We start from the raw sequence: 21,459 nt of genomic DNA, 5'->3' as shown, positions 1-21,459 counted from the left end.
ACACAGCCCCAGTGGCCCCACGCCACGGCCGTCACCCAGCCGAAGCCCCCCCATAGGGGTATGCAGCACCCCGTGTCTAAATCCAGCCACCGGCGTGTGCGGCACCCGGCAACAGCCTGGCAGGGCTCCTGGCCCCCATGTCCCCTCCCAGCCCAGCCTGACACCGGGGTGAGGGGCTCAACACCCCTGCTCCCAGCAGCCACCTGTCCCCTCCAGCCGTCACCTCCCAGCAGGGACAAGGGCACTCAGACCAAGCCACAGGCCACCGAGAGCTGCCCCCACGCCACCTGTACCCGCCAGGGTCCCACTGTGTCCCCTTCTGAGGTGGTCCCCAGTGATGTCCCCAGCAGGGCTCTGCCCAAGCTCAGCCCCAGCTCAGCACGGTGGCCCTTGCTGAAGGCTGGTAGCCAGGTGTCCACAAGTCCCAGGTCCCCCCAGGTGGGCCAGCAGCCAAGTGCCGCCGAGGTGGTGGCCAAAGGCACCAGTGGCTCTGGCAAGGACACGTCTGAGCTAGTGCTGCTCGGCAGAGCCTCCCCCACCGTCCTCCCGCACAAGGCCCAGACCGAGAGCTCCATCTGCGATGATGGAGACGAGCCATCACCCACCGGGTTTATCACCTTCTTCGTGGGTAAGTTTGGGTGACGGGGTGGGAGGGAGAGTGCGGCTTCCCCCAGCATCTCAGCAGGGAGGGCACTGGTGCTGTTGGGACCCTCCTGGGGGGCCAGTGGCTGCCTGAGGGAAGGGGGGTGGATGCGCAGTAGGGTCCTCGTGAGGCTTGAGGAGACGTGCAAAGAGAGGAGGTGCTAGGGTCCCGTGAGGGCACCCAGCTCCATAGGGATGTCCGGAGCTGGAGAGAAGGGTGCTGGGATCCCACCAGAGTGCCCAGCTTCACAGGGACACGGGGAGCTAGAGAGGGGTCACTGGGGTCCAGCAAGGTGCCCAGCTCTGTAGGGACATGGGGAGCTGGAGAGGGGCCACTGGGGTCCAGTGGGGTACCCAGCTCCATAGGGACATAGGGAGCTGGAAAGGGGCCACTGGGTCCAGCGAGGTCACCCAGCTCCATAGGGATGTGGGGAACTGGAGAAGGATTGCTGGAGTCCCACCAGAGTTCCCAGCTCTGTAGGGACATGGGGAGCTGGAGAGGGGCCACTGGGGTCCAGTGGGGTACCCAGCTCCATAGGGACATAGGGAGCTGGAAAGGGGCCACTGGGGTCCAGCGAGGTCACCCAGCTCCACAGGGATGTGGGGAGCTTGAGAAGGGTCATTGGGATCCAGACAGGGTGTCCATTGGGACAGGTCCCCATCCTTGGCTGCAGGAAGGCTCACCCACACTGGAGGATTTTCCAGCAGTGAGCGGGAGGTGGCAGTGAGGACCTCCGGAGCCATTTCCACCAATGTTTCTGTGGCTCTGCCCATCCCTGCTTTGAGCAGAGGCTGGACTAGAGCTGACCTGAGATCTCTCCTGTCCTAGACCCCTCTGATCCACCATCCTACGCCTGACGCCTGGCTCTGCAGGGTCTCTGTCATGGTTGGCACTGTCCCCAGAGCAGCCATTTGTGCCCTGAGCACAGCGTCCATCCTTCCAGCTCAGGCTGGGGACTTTTCACGGTCCAGGGGGAGAGCTTGAGCCCTTCTTCTGTGGTCAGAAGTCCAAGTGACCCGCTTGGTGGCTGAGGGACAGGCCGTGGATGATGTTTACCTGGACTTCAGTAAGGCCTTTTGATACAGTTTCCCACGACATCCTCCTGGAGAAACTGGCTGACCGTGGCCTGGACGGGAGTACTCTTCGCTGGGTTAGAAACTGGTTGGAGGGCTAGGCCCAGAGAGTCATGGGGAATGGAGCTAACTCCAGTTGGTGGCCGGTCACGAGTGGTGTTCCCCAGGGCTTGGTATTGGGGCCAATTCCATTTAATATCTTTATCAATAACCTGGACGAGAGGATCAAGTGCACCCGCAGTAAGTCCGCAGAGGACACCAAGTTGATCTGCTGGAGGGCAGGAAGGCTCTACAGAGGGGTCTGGCCAGGCTGGGTCAATGGGCCGAGGCCAATGGTGTGAGGTTCACCAAGGCCAAGTGCCAGGTCCTGCCCTTGGGTCACCCCAACCCCATGGGCGCTCTGGGCCGGGGGCAGAGTGGCTGGAGAGCTGCCCGGGGGAAAAGGACCTGGAGGTGTTGGTCGACAGCAACTGAATACGAGCCAGCAGTGTGCCCAGGGGGGCAAGAAGGCCAACAGCATCCTGGCCTGTATCAGGGACAGTGTGGCCAGCAGGACTGGGGCAGTGATGGTCCCCCTGTACTGGGCACTGGTGAGGCCCCACCTTGAGGGCTGTGTCCAGTTTTGGGCCCCTCACCACAAAAAAGACATTGAGGTGCTGGAGCGGGTCCAGAGAAGGGCAATGGAGCTGGTGAGGGCTCTGGAGCACAAGTCTTGTGAGGAGCGGCTGAGGGAGCTGGGGGTGTTCAGCCTGGAGAAGAGGAGGCTGAGGGGAGACCTTCTCGCTCTCTGCAGCTCCCTGAAAGGAGGGGGTAGCCAGGGGGGATCGGTCTCTTCTCCCAAGGAACAGGCGATGGGACAAGAAGAAACAGCCTCAAGTTGTGCCAGGGGAGGTTTAGGATGGATATTAGGAAAAATTTGTACACTGAAAGGGTTTTAAGCATTGGAAGAGGCTGCCCAGGGAAGGGGTTGAGGCACCATCCTTGGAGGGACTTAAAAGATGGGCAGACGTGGTGCTGAGGGACGTGGTTTAGTGGTGGCTTTTGTCAGAGTTAGGTCAATGGTTGGACTCGATGATCTGAAGGGTCCCGTCCAACCTGGGCGGTTCTATGATTCTGTGATTTGGGCAGAGGGGTGTCACTATCACAGCCCCATGTCCCCCCTGCCGCCGCAGCCTGGGCTGGGACAGGAGCCACCTCCTTGGGTCACGCATGTCGTCGGGACCTGGTGGCTCGATGGGGCGAATCCAGATCCAAGAAATCCCCTTGGGGCACAGAGGCTGATGTGGCAGGTCAGTACCCGCCTGCCTCAGTTTCCCCTCTTGCCGGGGTGTGGGACAGGGGTGCTGGACGTGAGGATGGGAAGAAGGGGATGTTTCTGCAGCTCCCTGTCCCCCCCCCAGAGGGGGCTGATGAGCGGCCGATGTCCTCTGGTCCCTGAAGGGTGAGGCTGGCCCTGGGTGAAGCCGGGCAGGGGAATCCCGGGGGCCACACGCTGCCCCCTCACTCGCTGGTGGGTTTTGTAGGGTCTACATAAACATGACATTTTTAAACCCAGCACCGGGGATGCTGCTCTCCCGTGCTTCCCTGCGGCACCACCGCCTTCTCCCATCGCCCATCCCTCCCTGTCCCTCTCTGCCCTCTGGGGACATGTGGGTACCATCCCTGACCAGGGTGGTGGGCCTGGGGTGGGGGACACAGGGACATGGCCGGGGGGGGACAGCTAGGGCTTAGCTGGGGTGGGGATGGGGGTGGTGCTGGAAAACCTCGGTCGCTTCTGATGGGAAACCTTGTTTCTCCTTGGTCCCGCTGCCGTCTTCCACCGGCTCCGGTGCAAACCCCTTCCTGGACGCTGTTCCAGAGGAGGTAAGCGAAGGGCTGGGGCTGCGGGGTGGGAGCTCGGGGTGACACCGGGGTGCTCCTAATTTCCCCAGTGCCACCAGGTCCCCAGGCCTGGCACCAGAGACGGGCACCACTTGTGCGGTGCATCCTTTGCAAAGGGTTTGCTGGGACTGGTGACGTGTGATGAGTTGTGGGAGGGCTCAGCAGGGGGAGGGCCCACAGGCAGGAGATCTGCGTGGCTGTGGCTTGGGGTGGGACCTCCTGGGCTTGTGGGCTTGGATGGCTGTGACTCTCCGCCCCCACTGCTGTGCCACCATCCCACGGGGCTCACCCTGTGAGGGGCTGGCATTGGTCAGACACAGGGGATGGTGGCCCCCAACAGCCCCCAGACCCCCCAGTACCCTGACCGGAGACTGGAGCTGCCTGGAGAGAGACAGCCTGGGGGGCTTAGGGCAAGGATGGGGTGACCATGGCACATGGGTCTGGGGGACTGGGAGACTCTGGCATTCGGGGTTAGAATTTGGGGGACCCCAGCACATCCATCTGGGGCTATTTGCTGCCCTGCAGGGGGCCGGCACAGGGACCAAGCCAGGCACCGGCAGCCCTTCCAGGCTCCAATCACAGGAAAGAAGGCAAAAGGCAGGAATCGAAGGCCAGGCTTTCAGGGTGCTACCCTGAGCACAGAACTCGGGGGGCACCGCGGGGTGCACAATGTGACTTTATCCTCTCCCTGCTGGGAAAAATGAGGCTGCTTCAGAGAACGGGAAAGCGCAGCCTCCCTGGCTGGCTGCTGCCTCTGCCTGACCTTCGGGTGGCTTTTAGGATGGACCCTGTGGGGCTTTGTCCCCTGGGATGTTTTATTTGGGGCAGCGGTGAGGTGCTCCGCTCTGGCCAGCATTCCTCAGCCCAGCCCCCGCACTGGGAAGGCCCCAAAACTGGACCCGTTGCAACAGAAAGACCTAAAAATAGCGGTTCTCACGGCGGATGCAGAAAAGCATCCGAATATGCGGCCTCTGAACCTGCCAGCAGCCGAGGACGGTGCCGACCCCTCAGCCTCATCCCATGCCCGGCAGCCACTCCGTGGCCTCTACGACCCCAAATCTTCCCAACTGACGCCCCCTTTTGAGATCCCCCTCCCCCATGCAACCAAAGCCACCAGGACCCGCCTTGACGTTGGGGCGATGTGGGTGCAGGCCGGGAGGGGGGGCGGGATACAGGCAGCCCACGGGGTGCAGGCAGCGAGGAGGCAAGGGGTTAACCTCCCCCTCCCACCCGCCAGATGCAGCGTCCTGGGCTGGGCTCTTTCCATCTTGTTTTGGTTTGGAGGAATAAAAGCTTTGGCAGCATCGTCCGCTGCTTCCCAAAATAACTCAGCCTCCTATGGTAATTATAGAGCTCTGGTCCCCGGTAGCCGCTCGCGGTGGCTTCTCGGCCCTGCCGTGCTGTGCCGGGGCCTGATAACGCTGCTGCCAGCCCGGGGCGAGGGAGACCGGGGTGCCTCGGGGACCTCCGGGACCTCTCGAGCAGCGCCAGCCTCCCTCAGCGTCACCGTCGCTCCCCTTGCGTCATCCCCCAGCCAAGAAAAATACAGCCCCTTGCATCCCCCCCGCCTCCGCCTACTACCCAGCTGATCCCTTCAGCTTTTAATGCTCTATTTAAAGCCCAGGCTGCAGCTCGCCCGGCCTCGCTGGGCACCGGGCTACTGGAGCGAGGCCATGACGAGCCAGCAGCTTCTCCAGGCTGTGCCTGTTGGCATGGCTGAGAACTTGCAGCTCATCACAGCAGTGCTCGGCCTGCCCTCCCGCCTCACCCTGTGGGGCTCAACGCTGCGCCTTGAAGGGCAGGGAGAGCTGGGGCTGAGCTCCTGGAGCCTCCGAGCCTGTAATCCCCAGTAATCTCGGAGGAAAGCACTCAATGTGAGGATTAGAGATGCAAACAGCCACCCTCACCTGCCTGCTCCCTGCCTGCTGCCCTACCTGCAGCCCTCTGGCCAGCAGTGGGCAAGGAAGGGCTGTCAGGCAAGTGGGCTCGCTGCCCGGCTACCCCAGACGGATGGGGTCTGGGGGGCTGTTGGTCTGCCCCCTCCCCGCCACCAGATTGATCCTGTGTTGGTTATTTATGGGAATAAAGGGAATGCGGAATGCCTAGTCCCCGTAACATGGGAGGGGACAGCACCCCGGGAAGTGACAAGGTTTGGGGACAAGGCCAGGGCACAGCCACCGCTGGCCAAGACCCGCCCCCCAGCCCCATTCATGGCCGGGAACACAAGCGCCCCATGCCACCCTGGCCAGCTGTGCCAGCGTCCTCCCCTGCCCTCGGCGGGGACCGGGGGGGGACACAGCCACGTGCTGCTGCCACTCACTGCCTTTGAAAGCCTGGGCATGGGGCCGGGGGCATCCCGGGAAGGGGCTGCAACCCCTGACACAGGATGGGGACAGGGACAGGGACACAGCCCGCGGGGCTGCTGGCTCCCCCTGCCAGGTCTCCAGCTGCCAGTCGGTCGCAGCCGAGCCAAGGCAGGGCCGGGGGCAGGATCGGCCACCATCAGCCCTGGGAAAGGCTCCGGGAGGGGGAGGCAGGCTGGGATTTTGCAGAGGGAGCACTGGGGAAAGAAGGAATCCGGTGTCCCATGCCTGGTTGAGTCACTTGTACCCAGCATGCGGTGCCCGATGGCTGCTGTGTGATGCTCAGCGCCCGGTATGTGGTTTCCAGTACCCAACACCTGCTAACTGGTGTCCGGTACGCAGTGGCTGGTGTGCCCAGTGCCTCCTGCCCAGTACCCGGTACCTGCCGAGCAATGCCTGATACTGGTGCCCGCTGCCGGGAGGTCAATGCCTGGTGCTGGGGCCTTGTACCCACCGCCCGCTGCCTGCTCCCTGGGCTGGGACCCTGCGCCTGGAGCACGGTGCTGGTGCCCTGTACCCAGTACCAGTGCCCTGTATCTGGGACCCAGTGCCAATGACCAGTACCTCTGCCCTGTACCTGGTGCAGGTGTCCTGTTCCTGGTACCCACTTCCCTGCTCCAAGGCCCTGGTGCCCCCTACCCCGTGCTTGGTCCTGGTGCCCCGGTGCCGATGCTGGCACCCTGTGCCTGGTGCTGCTGCCTCGTGCCAGTGCCCCGTGCCCACTGTGCAGTGCCTGGTGCCGGTATTGGGTGCTGATGCCGGTGCCCCGTGTATAGCACCTGGTCCCAGTGTGCTCGGTGCCTGATGCCAGTGCTGGGTGCTGGTACCCGGTGCTGATGCCAGTTCCCGGTGAGGTGCCAGGGCCTGGTGCTGATGCCGGTTTTTGGTGCGGTGGCAGGTGCTGATGCCAGTGCCCCGTGCCAATGCCGGGTGCTGATGCCGGTGCCTGGTGTGATGCCCGGTGCTGGTGTCCGTACCCCGTGCTGCTGCCGATGCCAGTGCCCAGTGTGATGCCTGGTGCTGATGTTGGTGCCCGGTGCTGATGCCGGTGTCTGGTGTGATGCCCACTGCTGATGCTAGTGCCCAGTGCCAATGCTGGGCGCTGATGCCGGTGCCCGGTGTGATGCCCGGTGCTGGTGTCAGTACCCCATGCTGGTGCTGATGCCAGTGCCCAGTGTGACACCCGGTGCTAGTGTCAGTGCCCAGTGCCCATGCTGGGCGCTGATGCCGGTGCCCGGTGTGATGCCCAGTGTGGTGCCCGGTGCTGATTCTGGGCGCTGATGCTGGGCGCTGATGCCGGTGCCCGGTGTGATGCCCGGTGTGATGCCGGGTGCCGATGCTGGGCGCTGATGCCGGTGCCCGGTGTGATGCCGGGTGCCGATGCTGGACGCTGATGCCGGTGCCCGGTGTGATGCCCGGTGCCGGTGTCGGTACCCCGTGCCGGTGCCGGTGCCGGTGCCCGTGCCCGGTGCCGAGCGGCCGCCCCCGCCCCGCCCGCCGCCCGCCCCGCCCCCGCCGGCTGCTATTTCTGCTAATCCCGGCGGCGGGGCCCGGCCGTGCCGCTCGGCAGCCGCCGCTCCCGGACGGCGCCCGGCGCCGCAGCCATGGTAAGGCCGGCGGCGGGTGGTGGTGGGGTAGCCGGGCTGCACGGCACCGGCACCGCACCGGCGGCCGGGCCCGTTCCCGCAGCCCGGTGCCCTCCGTGAAGGTGACGGTGCGGCGGGGGCGGAGCGGGCCGGGGCCGCCGGTGCCGCAGCGGGGCGGGCAGATAAAGGGGGGGGGACACGGGCGACGAGGCAGCACCTGCCCCTTCTGCCCCCCCCCCACCTCCGGCGGGCAGTGTCCCGGGACCAGCCTTGGAGGAGATGGCCGGGGGGGACACGACGCAATGAGACTCCCTGCCCGCCGCCCCTCACCGTGACATCGGGGGGAAGGCGACGCTGTCACTGAGCGGCACCTGCGCATCCCCGCAACCTGCGACACCCCCGGGGTGTCCCTGTGTGGGCAGGGTTGGGGGGGGAGCAGTGTGTGCTTTCGGGTGGCTCCGAGCGGAGCATCGGTCACCCAGCCGTGTCTTTGGCAGGTCCCCCCGGCTGCGGTCCCGGTGGCGCTGCCAGGCTGGCCGGGCCCTCCTGCGGGGACCGTCGTGCACGCCCGCAGCCTGGCTGCGCTTCGGAACCATCTCTGCAGTTACCGGCAAGGTCCGGAGCAGCCAACGGCCTTCCCGGCTCGGGGGGAGCCTGTCCTGCGTCACTTGTCCTGCCTCACCCTTCTTTGGTGGTGGCAGGTCCCCAGGAGTTGCTTGTCAGGGCCACGTCCCCACAGGGACCTCGAGGCTCTGGCCATGCCCAGGGTGGGGATGGAGATGGAGGGTTGTGGCTGTGGCTCGCGTGGCAGCAGGGTTGCGGCAACCGGGACAGTCGCCCTTGGTGCGAACCATCGTGGCCGTCCTTCCCCGGCAGCCGCCGTGGGAACGGGACCGGCACATTCCTCCGGAGCGGGAGGCAGTGAAACCAGAGAGGAGGGCGGCTGGCGGAGTGTGTCGCAACCGGCGCCGGCGAATGCCTTCCCCGAAAAGGCTCCAAACTGTGGCTTTGGGGATGGACAGATCCAGGCTTGGAAACATCTTGTGGGGGGAGGACAACAGCGGCAGCTGTGTACCGGAGAGGAGCTGGGTTCGTTTGGCCGCAGATGTGGGGTGAGCTGGGGCTGGAGGCGGCTGTGGACACATCCAGAAGGACCTGTGGAGGTGGAGCTGGTGTCCGCTGACACTGGTGCCACATCCCTCTGTCCCCAGAGTGGTCCAAGGCCCACTCTGAGAAGCAGGATGAGCAATGGTCCCCCTCAACCTCTGCTCCTGGCTCTTAGTGGGCTGGTTCTTCTCACTTGTCCCCACGTGCTGAGACGCCGCCTTGTTTCCAGCCCAGACAGGCCCCGCTGTCACTTGTCGGCTCGCAGGGAGCCATCGCGCATGGTCCCATCCTGGGGTCCTTGCGCAGGCGCTTGTAGGTCCCTTGAGCTTTAGGGTTCCCTGCAGGAAAGGGGCTGGAGCTGCTGCACTGGGGGATGTGTGGGAAAGGCTCTCATCCCGCGTGCTCACCCGCCTGGTGCTGACACCCTGCCCGGCCGGGGACCTGTGCCGCTGCCTGCCTTTGTGTCCATCAAGCTGTTAAAGCTGGTGGTAGACTCAGTTTCCCAACTGGGGTGTTGCTGATGGGATGGGAGGGGAGAGCTGGGGGTGAGACACTCGATTACAGCACGCCGGCAGGAGCGTCCTGTGCATCCGGAGGCAGCCCAGGTGTTGCCTGCCCTGGGGAAGAGCGAAGCTGGTCCCGGCAGAGCTGGGCTTTGGTGGGGGCCACCGTGCCCTTGTCCCATGTGGAGCTCGTGCCTTTGGGACAGGGTGTTTGCGCCTGGGATGCTCAGCTGTGGTGGAGCGGTGGGTGCTGTGCCGTGGGTGGCACATCTGGATGTCACCTTTGGGTGGGCTGGGGACACCTCGTCCAGCCTGGCTGCGGGGACAGCATCTCACTGGGACCTTCCCTTCCTTTCCCTGCAGAAACAGGCTGGGAAAATGCATCCCATGGGAATGTGGTGCCAGGCAGAAAGATGCAAAGGGGCAGCCGGAGGCGTTCCCAGCTGGGGCTTTGCCTGCTGCCCCAGTGTCCCTCTCTGCCGTGGCCTCGGGCTGTCACCGCGAGGGGAAGGTGTGATGCAGTGTGACAGGCGGGGACGCGGCAGAGCGAGTGCCACCTTCGCTGGAGCTGCTGGGCCGGTGACAGCCCCGTCGCCAAGAGCCGGCTCGCAGGCAGCTGGGCGCGTAATCCGCTTATGGGGACACCAGCGCTGCCCCAGGCTCTCGCTGCGGTAAATCCCTGCTCCTGCCGGGAGTGGGACGGTTGGAAAGTGGTGGGTGTTGTAGGAGAACTTTGCTACACCCGGCAGGAGGGGTCTGGGGGGCGAGGGGCACCGCTGATAGGGTGCAGAGCCTGGCTGGGGTGGTGGGGGGGTGCTGCAGCCTGTGATGGTGCGGGGAAAAAGGGCTGCAAAACAATCGGGGAGGTGCAGTGTCAGCCAGGGATGGTGGGAGCGGGCTGAGCAGGGATGGCTGAGGCCAGGAGGGTATGGTGGCATCTCTGCCACCGGGGTTGAGTGGCCTCAAAGCTGGGTGGGGGGAGAGCCCAGGGTTAGGAGAGTGGCTGGGACCCAGGGTTGCTGGGGTCCGGCACAAGAGCATTCAGGGCCCACTCTGCACCTGCCGACTCGCGGTTCCTGGCGCCTGTCCCAGCCCCAGCTGATGCTTTGGGGTTTTTCAGCACTTTCCTGGCGAACGAAGCCCTTCTGTGGCCAAGTGACCCCGCGCCTGAGCTGCTCTGATGCATCTTGACATGCATCAAGGTGAATCACCATCCCGGGTGACCCCCCCACAGTGACAGCTCAGGTGCCCTCCCTCGGCTCCTCCCGGGGCACTGTTAACCCTTTACCTCCCCAAGGATGAGCCAGGGAAGCCAAGGCAGGACCTCTGGAGCTTCTGCCAGAGATCCCTGTGGTGGGCATCATCCCTCCTTCTCCCAGCCAGACCCAGCAGGCATAGCTGGAGCAGCAACTTGGAGCTGTGTGGGTTGTCAAGCACAAAAGTGTTTGAGTTTTCAAGCTGTCTTTTATGGAAAATTGGGTTTCTCTCCTCAAAGAGGGCTGGGGGCCTGCTGGGATGGCTGCGGGTTACTCCAGGGTGGGGAGTGGGAGAGGATCTGCTGTGCACTGGGATGGAGGAGGTTTTTGTCCTGGGATGGAGGTGATTGCCAGGGCTGAACGTCCTCCTGGGCTGTAGCCAAGCTGTGTGCTCAGCCCAGGGGTGCCGGTGGTCATGCAGTCCCCCAGGACCTGCCTTGCCGCCTCTCTGGCTAATGATGCTTTGCTGGTCCTTGACGTCTCCACAACTGGGCAGGAGCTGGCCTTGGCTCCCCCTGTCTGTGCCCCCCCCCGCTGGTCCTGCCCCCCAGCACCCAACAGGGGCCGTGCCTGGCTGCTGGGTGCCGTGGGCGCCCCAGCCCTGGTGCCTGCCTGGGGTGGAGTTATGCTAATGCTGCTCCCCATCCCTCAGCTCAGCCGTGCCGCTCGGCATCCTCTCCAGGACGCGGGCGACACCAGCTCTGCCATGGCCACCTGCCCCGAGCTGCAGCCTGGGCAAGAGGTACGGGGGCAGCATCCCTCCCCGGCAGGGCGAGAGAGGGGGCAGGTGGAGATGGGGGACGCGGAGCACCCCGCTGCTGCGGGGAAGTGCCACAGCTGATGCTCTGTCCCCGGGACAGCCTTGCTGGGGGATGCGCTTGCTGCGGGACCCCCGAGGATGCGGTGCAAACCCACCCCATGGCACAGCATCACCGAGGCCATCGCTTTCTCTGGGGAGGGGGAGCCCCGAAGGGCTGGAGCCCCCATGGGATGGAGCGGCAGCGGGGCCGGGAGCCCTTGGCAGTGGTGGCATCGTCTCGCATCCCTGTGCAGCCCCCAGTCAGGCTGTGCTGTGGTGGGGGCTGGTGCTGAGCCCCCACCCCAGGTCAAGGTCGGTGAGGAAGAGGATGCTGCAGTGACACAGACCCACTGAATGCTATCGACCTGCTGGGGGAGAGGGGAGTGTGGGGCCCCCACAGCCTCTGCCATGAGGGCACCCGCTGCCCCCCGCAGTCCCTGCCACCGAGCACCATGCTGGTGGCTGCAGGGGTACCGGGGAGCTGGGGGCAGGCGTGCGAGCGCGCAGCCCCGGCAGCGCCGTGACCTTGTTTCCAGCCCGCTAATTCGGTGCATCTCGCCTTGCCGCCGGCACGGCTGCCCTCCCCGCCGATGGAGCGGGGACAAGGGACAGGGGAGGACGCGTGTCCCCATGGAGGACTCTTGCCTTGAGGCTCCCACCCCGGGGGGGGGGGCACTGACCCCCAGGTGTGAGTCTGCAGAGTCGGGGGCTCCCCCTGACCCTGTGTGCCCCCCATTTGGGGGTCTCCCTACCCACGGACCTGAGGTGTCATGCCAGTTGTCGTAGCGGGGTATAGGGGACCCGAGTGCCTGCTGGCAGAAGGGCTTGGTTCCGCGGGAGCTGCTGCCGGACATGCCCTTGGGAACGCGTCTCCTCCCGCCAGCGCTTGTAAACAGGATGTGGAGCCGTCCCAGTCCCGCCGTCCCTCATCCCAGCCCCACCACCCCGCAGGGTCACCGGCTCGGGGGCCACTGTGCCTGGCCCCCCTCCACCCCCCCACCCCCCCCATCCCTGCCTGGGGCTGCTGCCTGCACTGGCTCCGGGATGGGCAGAGGCAGGAGAAGGGGGTGTCGGGGTCCTGGTGCATGTGAGGACACGGCCTGAGTGTGGCCATGGGGTTTGTAGCCCCTTTGCCCGGCAGGTTCCGCTGCCCTGAGCCCTTTGCCTGTGGGGTTGGTGATGGCTGCAGGTCGGGTCCCTCGGGGCTGCAGGGATGGGACCCCCTTGTGCCATCACCCACGCTGAGACCCTGCGAGCGGGCAGGCAGGGGGGCATAGGCAGACCCCTGCCCACCCTCCGCTGCCCCCCTGGGTCTGGCCCCCCCTCCAGCTCCTCCACTGCTGCTGTTCATCTCTTCTTGGTGTCTCTTCCTCCTCCCTGTCCTCCTGGCAGGCCATGGGATGTGTGGGGGTCCTGGCCACCCCAGAAGACCCCGAGGAGCGGCGGGGTGCCCAGGGGGAAGGTCCCCATCCCTGTCCCCTGGAGCACCAGGAGCCAGCTGCCATCCCCGCACTGCCAGCTGTAAGCGCCTAGGGGGCATAGGACCATGGCCGTCCCCACTGCCATCCCCATGGCTGTCCCCAGGGTGGTGGCCTGTCCCCTGGGGTGGACATGTCCTCCCTCTCCTCCCATCTCTGCTATCCTTGGGGTGCATGTGTCTGGCTGCTGTGGCTGAGGGGCTTGTGACGCTGAGTCGGGCAATGCCACCTCAGGCTGGCACTGCCACCATTTCTGTCCCTTCCTGTTTTGGTCCCCAGATAAAGCGTTTCCTGAAGGAGGACTCGGAGGAGGCTGAGCTGACCCAGTTCCTACGGGATTGCCCACCGGCTGACAGCCCCAGGAAGGTGGAGCCCCCGGAGAGCCGGCGGGAGCCCGGCCACCCCCTCTGCGGCATGGGCAGGGTCCCCCCTGACGAACCTGCCGACGAGAGGGACGCCAGGATCTTCTCCCGGTCTCGGCCCTCGGATTTCCAGCAGCACATCGCCGCCCCCCCACCCCCCAGCCCCAACCGCCCGCGGAGCCCCTGGGGGCAGCTGGACCCCTACGACTCCTCCGAGGTGCAGGATGTGTCTGTGGGGAGGGGATGTGGGGCGAGGGGCTGCAGGAGTCGCTGTGGAGGCCATTCTCACCCTCCCAACCCAAGGGGTTTGGGCAGGCTTTGGCCGCATCCTGCAGTGCTCTGACCCTGCAGGACCACTTTGGGGGGGTGCAGGCAAGGGGGTGGCCTGCCAGGATGAGGGGACGGGGTGGGATGGTGGCGATCCCTGTGCCATGTCCCCTCTGCCCACAGGATGACAAGGAGTACGTGGGCTTCGCCACGCTGCCCAACCAGGTCCATCGGAAGTCGGTGAAGAAGGGCTTCGATTTCACCCTCATGGTGGCAGGTATGGAGGGGGCGGGGGGTGAGCCTGGCACGGAGGATGCTGACCCCCCCCCCCGGATCCCAAAAGTCATGGAGCGGGGGGCGGGTAGCGGCTGCCCCCTCCTCACCTTTGTCGCTTTGTCCCAGGGGAATCTGGGCTGGGCAAGTCCACCCTGGTCAACAGCCTCTTCCTGACGGACATGTACAGGGACCGCAAGCTGCTGAACGCTGAAGGTGAGGGGATGGTCCCAGTGGGGGGGTGTCCTGGAGGTGGGGGGGGTGGGGTGGTGGCAGAGATCCTGGGGGGCTGCATCCCCTCTCCCTGCCCAGCCGGGTTCCTCCGGGTCTCCAAAGCCACGTGTGGCACGTTGCCAGCTGCCTGCTGGCACTGGGGACCGCTCCAAGGCAGCGGGGGGACCCCCCCCCGCCCCCCCCGCCTGGCACCGGGACCCCCACAGGGTCTTTGTGCCCACTGGGAAAACAAGCCCCAGCTTGTTGGGGATCAGCTGGATCCAAGAGGCTGCGGCCAGTCGGGGTCCAGGGCACAGTGCTGGTTCAGCTGCGGCCAGTTTGTGAATTTAAAATTGCCCAAACTTGCCCAAATCCCCAGGGGCTTGAGGCATTTGCTTGATTTGTTTTGAGGAGGTTATTTGATTTGTTTCCGTTGCTCGGAGCAAAAGCCAAAACGCCCGTGGCTGCGTGCACGGGAGGCAGCAGGAGCATCCTTGAGGATGCGGGGACGTGGAGGGGTCCTGGGGGCAAAGGGGCACGCACAGTGCCGGAGCCGTGGGGCCACACGGAGCCAGAAATGCTCCCGCAGTGATGCCTGGGCCCAGCAGACCCTGTGATGCCGGAGCCAGGCTGTCACAGGGTGGCGATGGCACAGCCACCGAGGGAGGGGCGCATATCCGTGTTGGGATGCGGGCGTTTGTGGCACAGAGCATCCTGTCTTGGTGCCGGACCCTGGCACTCGTGGGGGCTGATCCTGCAAAGCCACCCCAGCCCTCCAAGGTGGAGGGTGACACCTGGGGGTTGGAGCATCTCCCTGTGTCACCCCCATTGTCACTCGCCTGGCGTGTCCCCCGCCGTCTCCGTGTCTCCTGCTGCTGCAGAGCGTATCACGCAGACGGTGGAGATCACCAAGCACGTGGTGGACATTGAGGAGAAGGGTGTCAAGCTGCGCCTGACCATCGTGGACACACCGGGCTTTGGTGATGCTGTCAACAACACTGAGTGGTGCGTCCCATGGGTGGGGGGGTCTCCCCGGGGCTGGGCAGTGCCACCACGGGTGCCAGTGGCTCCTCGGGGTGGGATGCCCATGGCCCCTCGGGGTGGGATGCTGAGCCATGGGAGGGGTTGAGCTGCGGATCCAGGGAAAGCCGGGGGGTCCTGCAGGGGGGACTCTGATGGTCACCTCCCTGTCCTTACAGCTGGAAGCCGGTGGCCGACTACATCGACCAGCAGTTTGAGCAGTATTTCCGTGATGAAAGTGGCCTCAACAGGAAAAACATCCAGGACAACCGCGTCCACTGCTGCATTTACTTCATCTCGCCCTTCGGCCATGGGTACGGGCAGCCCCTGCCTGCGCTGCCGGGATGGAGGGGGGCTGCGGAAGGGGCTTGGTAGGACAGTGCTCACCGGGCATCCCCCACAGGCTCCGGCCCATGGATGTGGAGTTCATGAGAGCCCTGCACCAGCGGGTGAACATCGTGCCTGTGCTGGCCAAGGCTGACGCCCTGACCCCCGCCGAGGTGGAGCGAATGAAGAACAAGGTAAAGGGAGGTTGGTCCAGCCTGGAGCCATCCCAGCAGGTCCCTGGGGATGGGGGTGCCCTGGGGGCTGGTGTCCCCACTCAGCTGGGGACTCTCTCCATCCCCTGCCCAGAGTTTGTCATGTTCGCAGCACTGCGGAGTACCATGTTGCCCACATGGCCACCAAGGACACATCTTCCCTGGTGCTCAGCTGGGGGCTGGAAGGGTCTGGAGGGGCGTCTGTGACACTTATTCTTGGGGGGGGCGGGGACAGGCTTTTGTGGGTCCCTGGGGAACACCAGCGCTGTGTGGTGCTTCCCACCCCATTTCCAAGGGCTAGAGTCCTGCCCTCAGTGGGGCTGTCTGCCTCCAGATCCGGGAGGAGATCGACCACTACGGCATCCGCATCTACCAGTTCCCTGAGTGCGACTCAGATGAGGATGAGGAGTTCAAGCTGCAGGACCAGGCGTTGAAGGTGGGTCTGGCTCCTCCAGCTCCGTCCTTGGAGGAGCAGGGCCCCATGGCCAGGAGGACACGTCATCCTGGAGTACCCTTGGGACTCTTTGGGGCCACACAAGCCCTCTGGCATCCCCAGCATGGTGGGGTTGGTACATATCGCACTCCCCAGATGCATCACCAAGACCCCCCCAAGTGCCACCTGCAGCTTGGTGGGATGGGGCCAGGGTGGAGAAACCCATGCAGTGACTGCTGCCATCCCACCTGGGGCTCTCTGAAGCCCGGGGAGGCTTGGGAATATCTTGGCAAATGGTGCTGGATCCAGCCGAGGAGATACATGTGGAGGGATGTGGGCTGGGTGGGCAGGACCAAGCCCTGCTAACCCCCCCGTCCTCTTGCAGGAGAGCATCCCTTTCGCTGTCATCGGCAGCAACACAGTTGTGGAGGCCAAAGGCCGGCGTGTCCGTGGGCGCCTCTACCCCTGGGGCATCGTGGAAGGTAACGCTGGGCTGTGTCCCTGGTGTCCCACCAGCCCTGGTGGGATGGGGATATCGCATGCCCCACCTCCATGCTGCTCAGCTTCTGGGGGGCGCTCAGGGGGACGTGGGGGGCTGGCTGTGGCTCCCTGACCCCAGGCTCCCCCACAGTGGAGAACCTGTCCCACTGCGACTTCGTGAAGCTGCGGACGATGCTGGTGAGGACCCACATGCAGGACCTCAAGGACGTGACGAGGGAAACCCACTACGAGAACTACCGCACGCAGTGCATCCAGAGCATGACCCGCATGGTGGTGAAAGAGAGGAACCGCAAGTACGGGGCTGGGAGCGGGGTGCCAGGCTGGGGGGTGTGCAGGGGGTGGTGGTGGTGGGGGGTGTCTCCCCTCTCTTTGGGGTGACCCAGCAAGTGGTGATCTCAGGGGCGGGGGGGGTTGGGGTTGTGTGAGGGTCCATGCTGGGCAGCGTGGTGGGCTGGGGAAGGAAGACTCGGTGATGCGATGGGGAGGCACAATGTGGTGGGGGACCGTTCCTGTGCCATTGGGGGGGCTGGGGTGGGCGCTGCTCTGGCAGCGATGGGGGCGACCCTGTTGTCCCCCCAGGGCTGGGTCTGTCTTAGGGGGGGCTGCACCAGCAGCGAGAGGGACCCTGCGTCCCCCCAGGGCTGGGGGTGTGTGTGTGTGTGCACTGGTAATGATGGGGGGGACCTTAACATCCCCCCAGGGCTGGGGCTGGCCCTGGGGAGGGATGCTCCAGCAGCAAGGGGAACCCTGTGTCCCCCCAGGGCTGGCCGGGGCGGGGATGCACCAGCAGCAAGGACCCTGCATCCCCACCCCCGCCTCAGCTGGATGTGTCTCGGGGGACGCTTTGGCAATGAGGGAGACCCCCCCGCATCCTCCTGGGACTGGCTGGGGGGGGGATGCTCAAGCAGTGGGGGGGGACCCTGCATCCCTGCGGGCTCTGGGGCCAGAGCAGGAGCCAAGCAAGCAGCCGCTGCTGGGGCGCAGTTGCCAGTACCAGCTGGATTCATGGCACCCGCATCCCATTTAGCCCCCCACCCCAAAGATGCTGGGGGAAGCCTCCCACAGCAGGGTCCCCAGTGGGACCCTCCGTGCAGGGGCATGGAGCGGTGCGGGAGCAAGCAGAGGCTGGGGAGGGGTGGGGAGACAACAAAGCAGCAGTGCTGGCGGGGGGCTGGCGGTGGCTGTAGGTTCCTCTAAGCTGGTCTCTCCATACGTGCCGCCGGCGAAGGCGGCATCCCTCTGCGCTGAGGCTGTGCTGCGCCGACTGCTCCGCCGACTGAGCCAGGACCTGGCCGGGGCCGTGCTTGGCCCCCGCCGTCCTCTTCCCCCTGCCCGTCCCCCTGAGCCCTACATAAAGAACTTGCTGGTATCCAACCCTGTCTCGGTCCTTCTGTGCCCAGGCAAGGGCCGGGCAGCCTCTCTCGGGGAGAGCCAGCCCCGTGGCCACCCACCACCCGTTGTCCCCACAAGTTGCCCTTGGGGTGCCGGTGCCACTGGCGGTGCCGGGAGGACACTGTGTGCCGGCGACGTCGCCCCGGCTCCCCCAGGCAAGGTGGGGTTGGAGGGATGTGTCAACGTTTGGTGGCACCCAGCTTTTCCCAGTGGAGGGCTGCCCAAGGGAAGGGATACAGGGCGAGGGCACCCCCATCGTCCTGCCATCCCAGGGGGATGCGATTTTGGGGTGCAGGAGGCAGCGATGGACAGTCTTTCCCGGACTGGTGAAGCTGCTCGCCCCATTGCCAGTGCCCGGCTCAAGCCTGGTCTTGCTGCCAGGGCTAGAAGGAGCTCAATGCTCCCCCCACACCGGGCCCCCCTACGGCAGGGAGCCATGACAACGGGCAGTGACTTCCAAAGCGGCTCAAAACACGGCCAAACCCCCTCCCTTGCCATGGCACGCTGGCACAGCCCCCCCCCCCAGCACAAGGGGACCCCGCAGGGCAGAGGTGGCCCAGCCCCTGTGCAACATCCGCCGAGTCCATCACCCCTTTACGTGGGAGGGGCTGCACCGGCAGTGGCACGTTCCAGTGACACGTGGCGGCACGCGTGACACCTGCCAGCCATGGTGGCGGTGTCCCAGCCATGTCGTCACCCACTGGGGTGGCACGTGGCATCCACAGGGACCCGGTTGGGAGAGCTCGTCCCTCCCCATTGCCGTTGGCATGGGAGAAGCCATCGATTCAGTTGGCTGCGATCCTTCGTGGTGGGGCGGCCCCAGGGATGCCTCCGGCTCCCCCCAGCAGGGATGGGCTTGAGTGGGAGCCGATGCTCGGGAAAAGGGGTGCGGGAGCATCCCTGGGGCTGGCTGGGCAGCGGGGTGCCCAGGGACCCCATCCTGCAGCGCGTCTGGGGCCATGGGAGAGAAGGCAGGTGCTGAATTTAAGATGTTTTTAAAGCAGCAGAGGAAAATATTTGGCTCGGGGGGGATGCCGGCTCTGAGCATCCAGTGGGATGGTTCCCAAAATGGGAGAGCGTGGAGAAAGGCAGGCAGGGCTCTGCACCCTGGTGGAGGGTTCCCTGGTACCCCTTGCTCTGGTGGTGCCTCCCTGGGTCCCCCCCAAACTGGTGCATGGCAGGTTGGGGGGAGGTGGGGGGGTGAGGTTTGGAGGGATGCTTGGAGCTGGTCCTATGTCCCCCACCTGGAAAAAAGCCCGGAGTGATGCTGGCTCAGGGTCTGTGCTGGTGGGTGTTGGGTACCTGCAAGGTTTGGGGTCTCTGAGGCTGCAACACCCCTGGGGGACTGTCCCCTGGTGGGGAGCGGGGGGTGGCAGGGCTGTGACAGCATCCTCACCTCCTCTCTCTGCCCGCAGCAAGCTGACCCGGGAGAGCGGGACAGATTTCCCCATCCCTGTCATCCCCCCGGTGCCGGACGCGGAGACAGAGAAGCTCATCCGGGAAAAGGACGAGGAGGTGAGTGGGGGGGAGGGCTGAGCCCCCGCCCCGATCACCCCCTCAACCACGTCCCCGTCCCCAGCGCTGGCACAGCCGCTTGGGGCCACCCTTCCTTGCCCCATCCTGGAGGCTGCTGCCCCTCAGGCCAGGGTGAGGAGGTGTCAGAGGGGCAGCAGAGGGGTTCTCCCCCCACCAGCTCGCAGTTCTCAGGGATCCCAGTCCGTTTGGGATGCTTGACCCAAATACGTTTGCAAGGGAGCTGGGGTGGCTGGGGGATGCCAGCCCTTCCCCGCCCATGATCCCTGCTCTGCTCCCTTCCAGCTGCGGCGGATGCAGGAGATGCTCCAGAAGATCCAGAAGCAGATGAAAGACTCGCACTAGCCCCCTCCTCCTCCTCCTGCCCCCCCCCCCCCCCCCCCCCCCCATCCCCCAGATCAGAAATGTTTACATCACGCTCCATCCTGCCCCGGCCCCGCTGCGAGACTCGGTACCAACACCGCACCCGCCACCTTAAGCTGCTGTGGTATCGCCTTATCCAACCGGGACAGCGAGGGAACAGGCACCGGGTCCTGGAGTCCCCTGCACCCTGTCCTGGCTGGGTGCCTCCTCAGCTCCCCCCCACCCCCCCCAGGCTGGGCACAGCTTTGTCCCCTCAGCTTTGGCTTTCTCTGTTTGCCCTGCAGCTCTGGGGAGGGCCACCGGCCAGCTCTCCACATTGTGTCCCTTGTCCCCATGTCACCTCAGGCTGCCTGCTTACAGCCGCTGTCCTCCGCTTGGCCCGTGCTTAAGGCAAGAGGAAAGGGGGGGGGATTGGTCCCAGCCCCCCCGCTCCCCCACAAGCCCCCAGCTGCCCTGCTGTGGGGGACAAGGTTGCCCCCCCCCCCCCCCCCCCCCAGCACTTGGCTGGCACGGAGGGACAGCAGCTCCTGGGGACCACAGGTGACCGAGGGGACGTAGGGGCCGCCAGTGTCCCTGCCAGGGTGACAGTGAGCACCTGGGCCCTTGGCCGCCTTCATGCCAACACTGCTGTGAGGAGGGACTGAAGCTCGGCGGCGTCCAGCCCTGTGTCCTCCGCAGGGTCCCTGTCCCCACCAAGTGTCGCCCCTTGGGAGCACCCCGTGTCCCCGGGCGGTGGGGAGAGCCATGGCATGGGGAGCACTGGGGAATCACAGTCCCTGGACAAAGTCCTTTGAACCCCAAATCAGAGGCCGGGTCCCCAGCCTGGCCTGCCCTTGGTGTTGGCCCTGTAAAGCAATAACGACTGTCCTGCTGCCCGCGGTGCCTCCTGACCCGCGGCAACAGCATCGTCCCTCGCTGGTGTTTTGGCCGCTGCTGCCACTCGCTTGTCTGTGGTGTCCCTGTGTGTCCCCAGGACGTCCCTGTCCCTGCTGCTTCCAGGCAGAGCATCGCTGCGTCCCCCCCAAGGATCTCGCCACCCGTGTTGCTTCCCAGTGTTCCCGTGATGTCCCCGGCGGTGTTGCTGCCCTGCAGAGCACTGCAGCGTGTCCCGCCCCAAGGCTGTCCCCATCTGTGTTGCTTTCCCCCGAAGTACTATGTCATGTCCCTGTGTTCTCCCAGGATGTCCCCATCCATGTTGCTTCCCAGCAAAGCACCTTTGTGTGTCCCTGGGGCGAGCCCTGGCCCGCACCTCCTGGCCAGCAGGCACAGGGCATCCCTGGGGAGAGGGACCCAAACCCCGCCCCTGCTCCCTGCTCCCTTCTGGGCATGGGCGAAGACAAAAGGGGATGGCGAGGCTGCAGAGTGGAGGCAGAACTGGGGAGCAGTGGGGTCACCGGGAGCTTTCTGGCATGGGGACGCGTCCCCTCCCTGGCAGGACCACTCAAAACGGGGTCCCCCGGGCGGGTTCACCTCCGGGCGAGGGTTTGCATCCAGGCGGCTTGGCTGGCAGGGGCCGCGTGCGGCCGAGGCGTGGGGTGGGTGCTGCGGGGTGCTGGGGCAGCCTCCGGCATGTGCCACCCGCGTCCCCACACCAGCCAGAGGGTCCTCTGGCCCCCCCCGGGCAGGGACCCCCTGGGCAGGGCCCCGCAGGGTGTATTAGCGCTTTCCTTTTTTTAATCTTGCTATTTTCTTACAGAAGTACCTACCTTCGCATGACGGTCATAGAGGCATTTATTAAAGGATAAGCAGAGTATAGGTTTATAAATTCTTATAGAGCTAGTGGAAATATTTTTATCCCTCCACAACTGTTCTCAATAAATATGGCTGACCCGGCTTGTCTGCAACCCCGAGTCGTTTCCGCATGGGCGCTGGGT

At 65.2% G+C, this 21,459-nt stretch overlaps 1 protein-coding gene across 3 annotated transcripts; it reads left to right on the top strand.

Moving 5' to 3' along the window:
* The first annotated feature begins 7,476 nt into the window (after positions 1 to 7,476).
* Positions 7,477 to 21,418, top strand: SEPTIN4 (septin 4). Of its 3 annotated transcripts, none has more exons than XM_074595221.1 (12): positions 7,477 to 7,567; positions 12,969 to 13,268; positions 13,502 to 13,595; positions 13,721 to 13,807; positions 14,686 to 14,809; positions 15,004 to 15,138; positions 15,228 to 15,345; positions 15,698 to 15,799; positions 16,182 to 16,278; positions 16,428 to 16,590; positions 19,105 to 19,204; positions 19,508 to 21,418. In XM_074595221.1, exons 1-12 carry the CDS (start codon positions 7,565 to 7,567, stop codon positions 19,565 to 19,567), a joined length of 1,383 nt encoding a protein of 460 aa, XP_074451322.1. In that variant the 5' UTR covers positions 7,477 to 7,564; the 3' UTR covers positions 19,568 to 21,418. The 3 variants fall into 3 exon arrangements, with proteins under 3 accessions (XP_074451322.1, XP_074451323.1, XP_074451321.1); XM_074595220.1 differs by lacking the exon at positions 7,477 to 7,567 and adding an exon at positions 12,524 to 12,732; XM_074595222.1 differs by lacking the exons at positions 19,105 to 19,204; positions 19,508 to 21,418 and adding an exon at positions 17,526 to 17,669 and having other exon boundaries at positions 7,480 to 7,567.
* Positions 21,419 to 21,459: the final 41 nt, after the last annotated feature.

Source organism: Larus michahellis, chromosome 7, assembly GCF_964199755.1.
Source record: "Larus michahellis chromosome 7, bLarMic1.1, whole genome shotgun sequence".
NCBI classification, from domain to species: domain Eukaryota; kingdom Metazoa; phylum Chordata; class Aves; order Charadriiformes; family Laridae; genus Larus; species Larus michahellis.
Note: the sequence above shows the minus strand (reverse complement) of the source record. Positions and strands in the feature narration are given on the sequence as shown.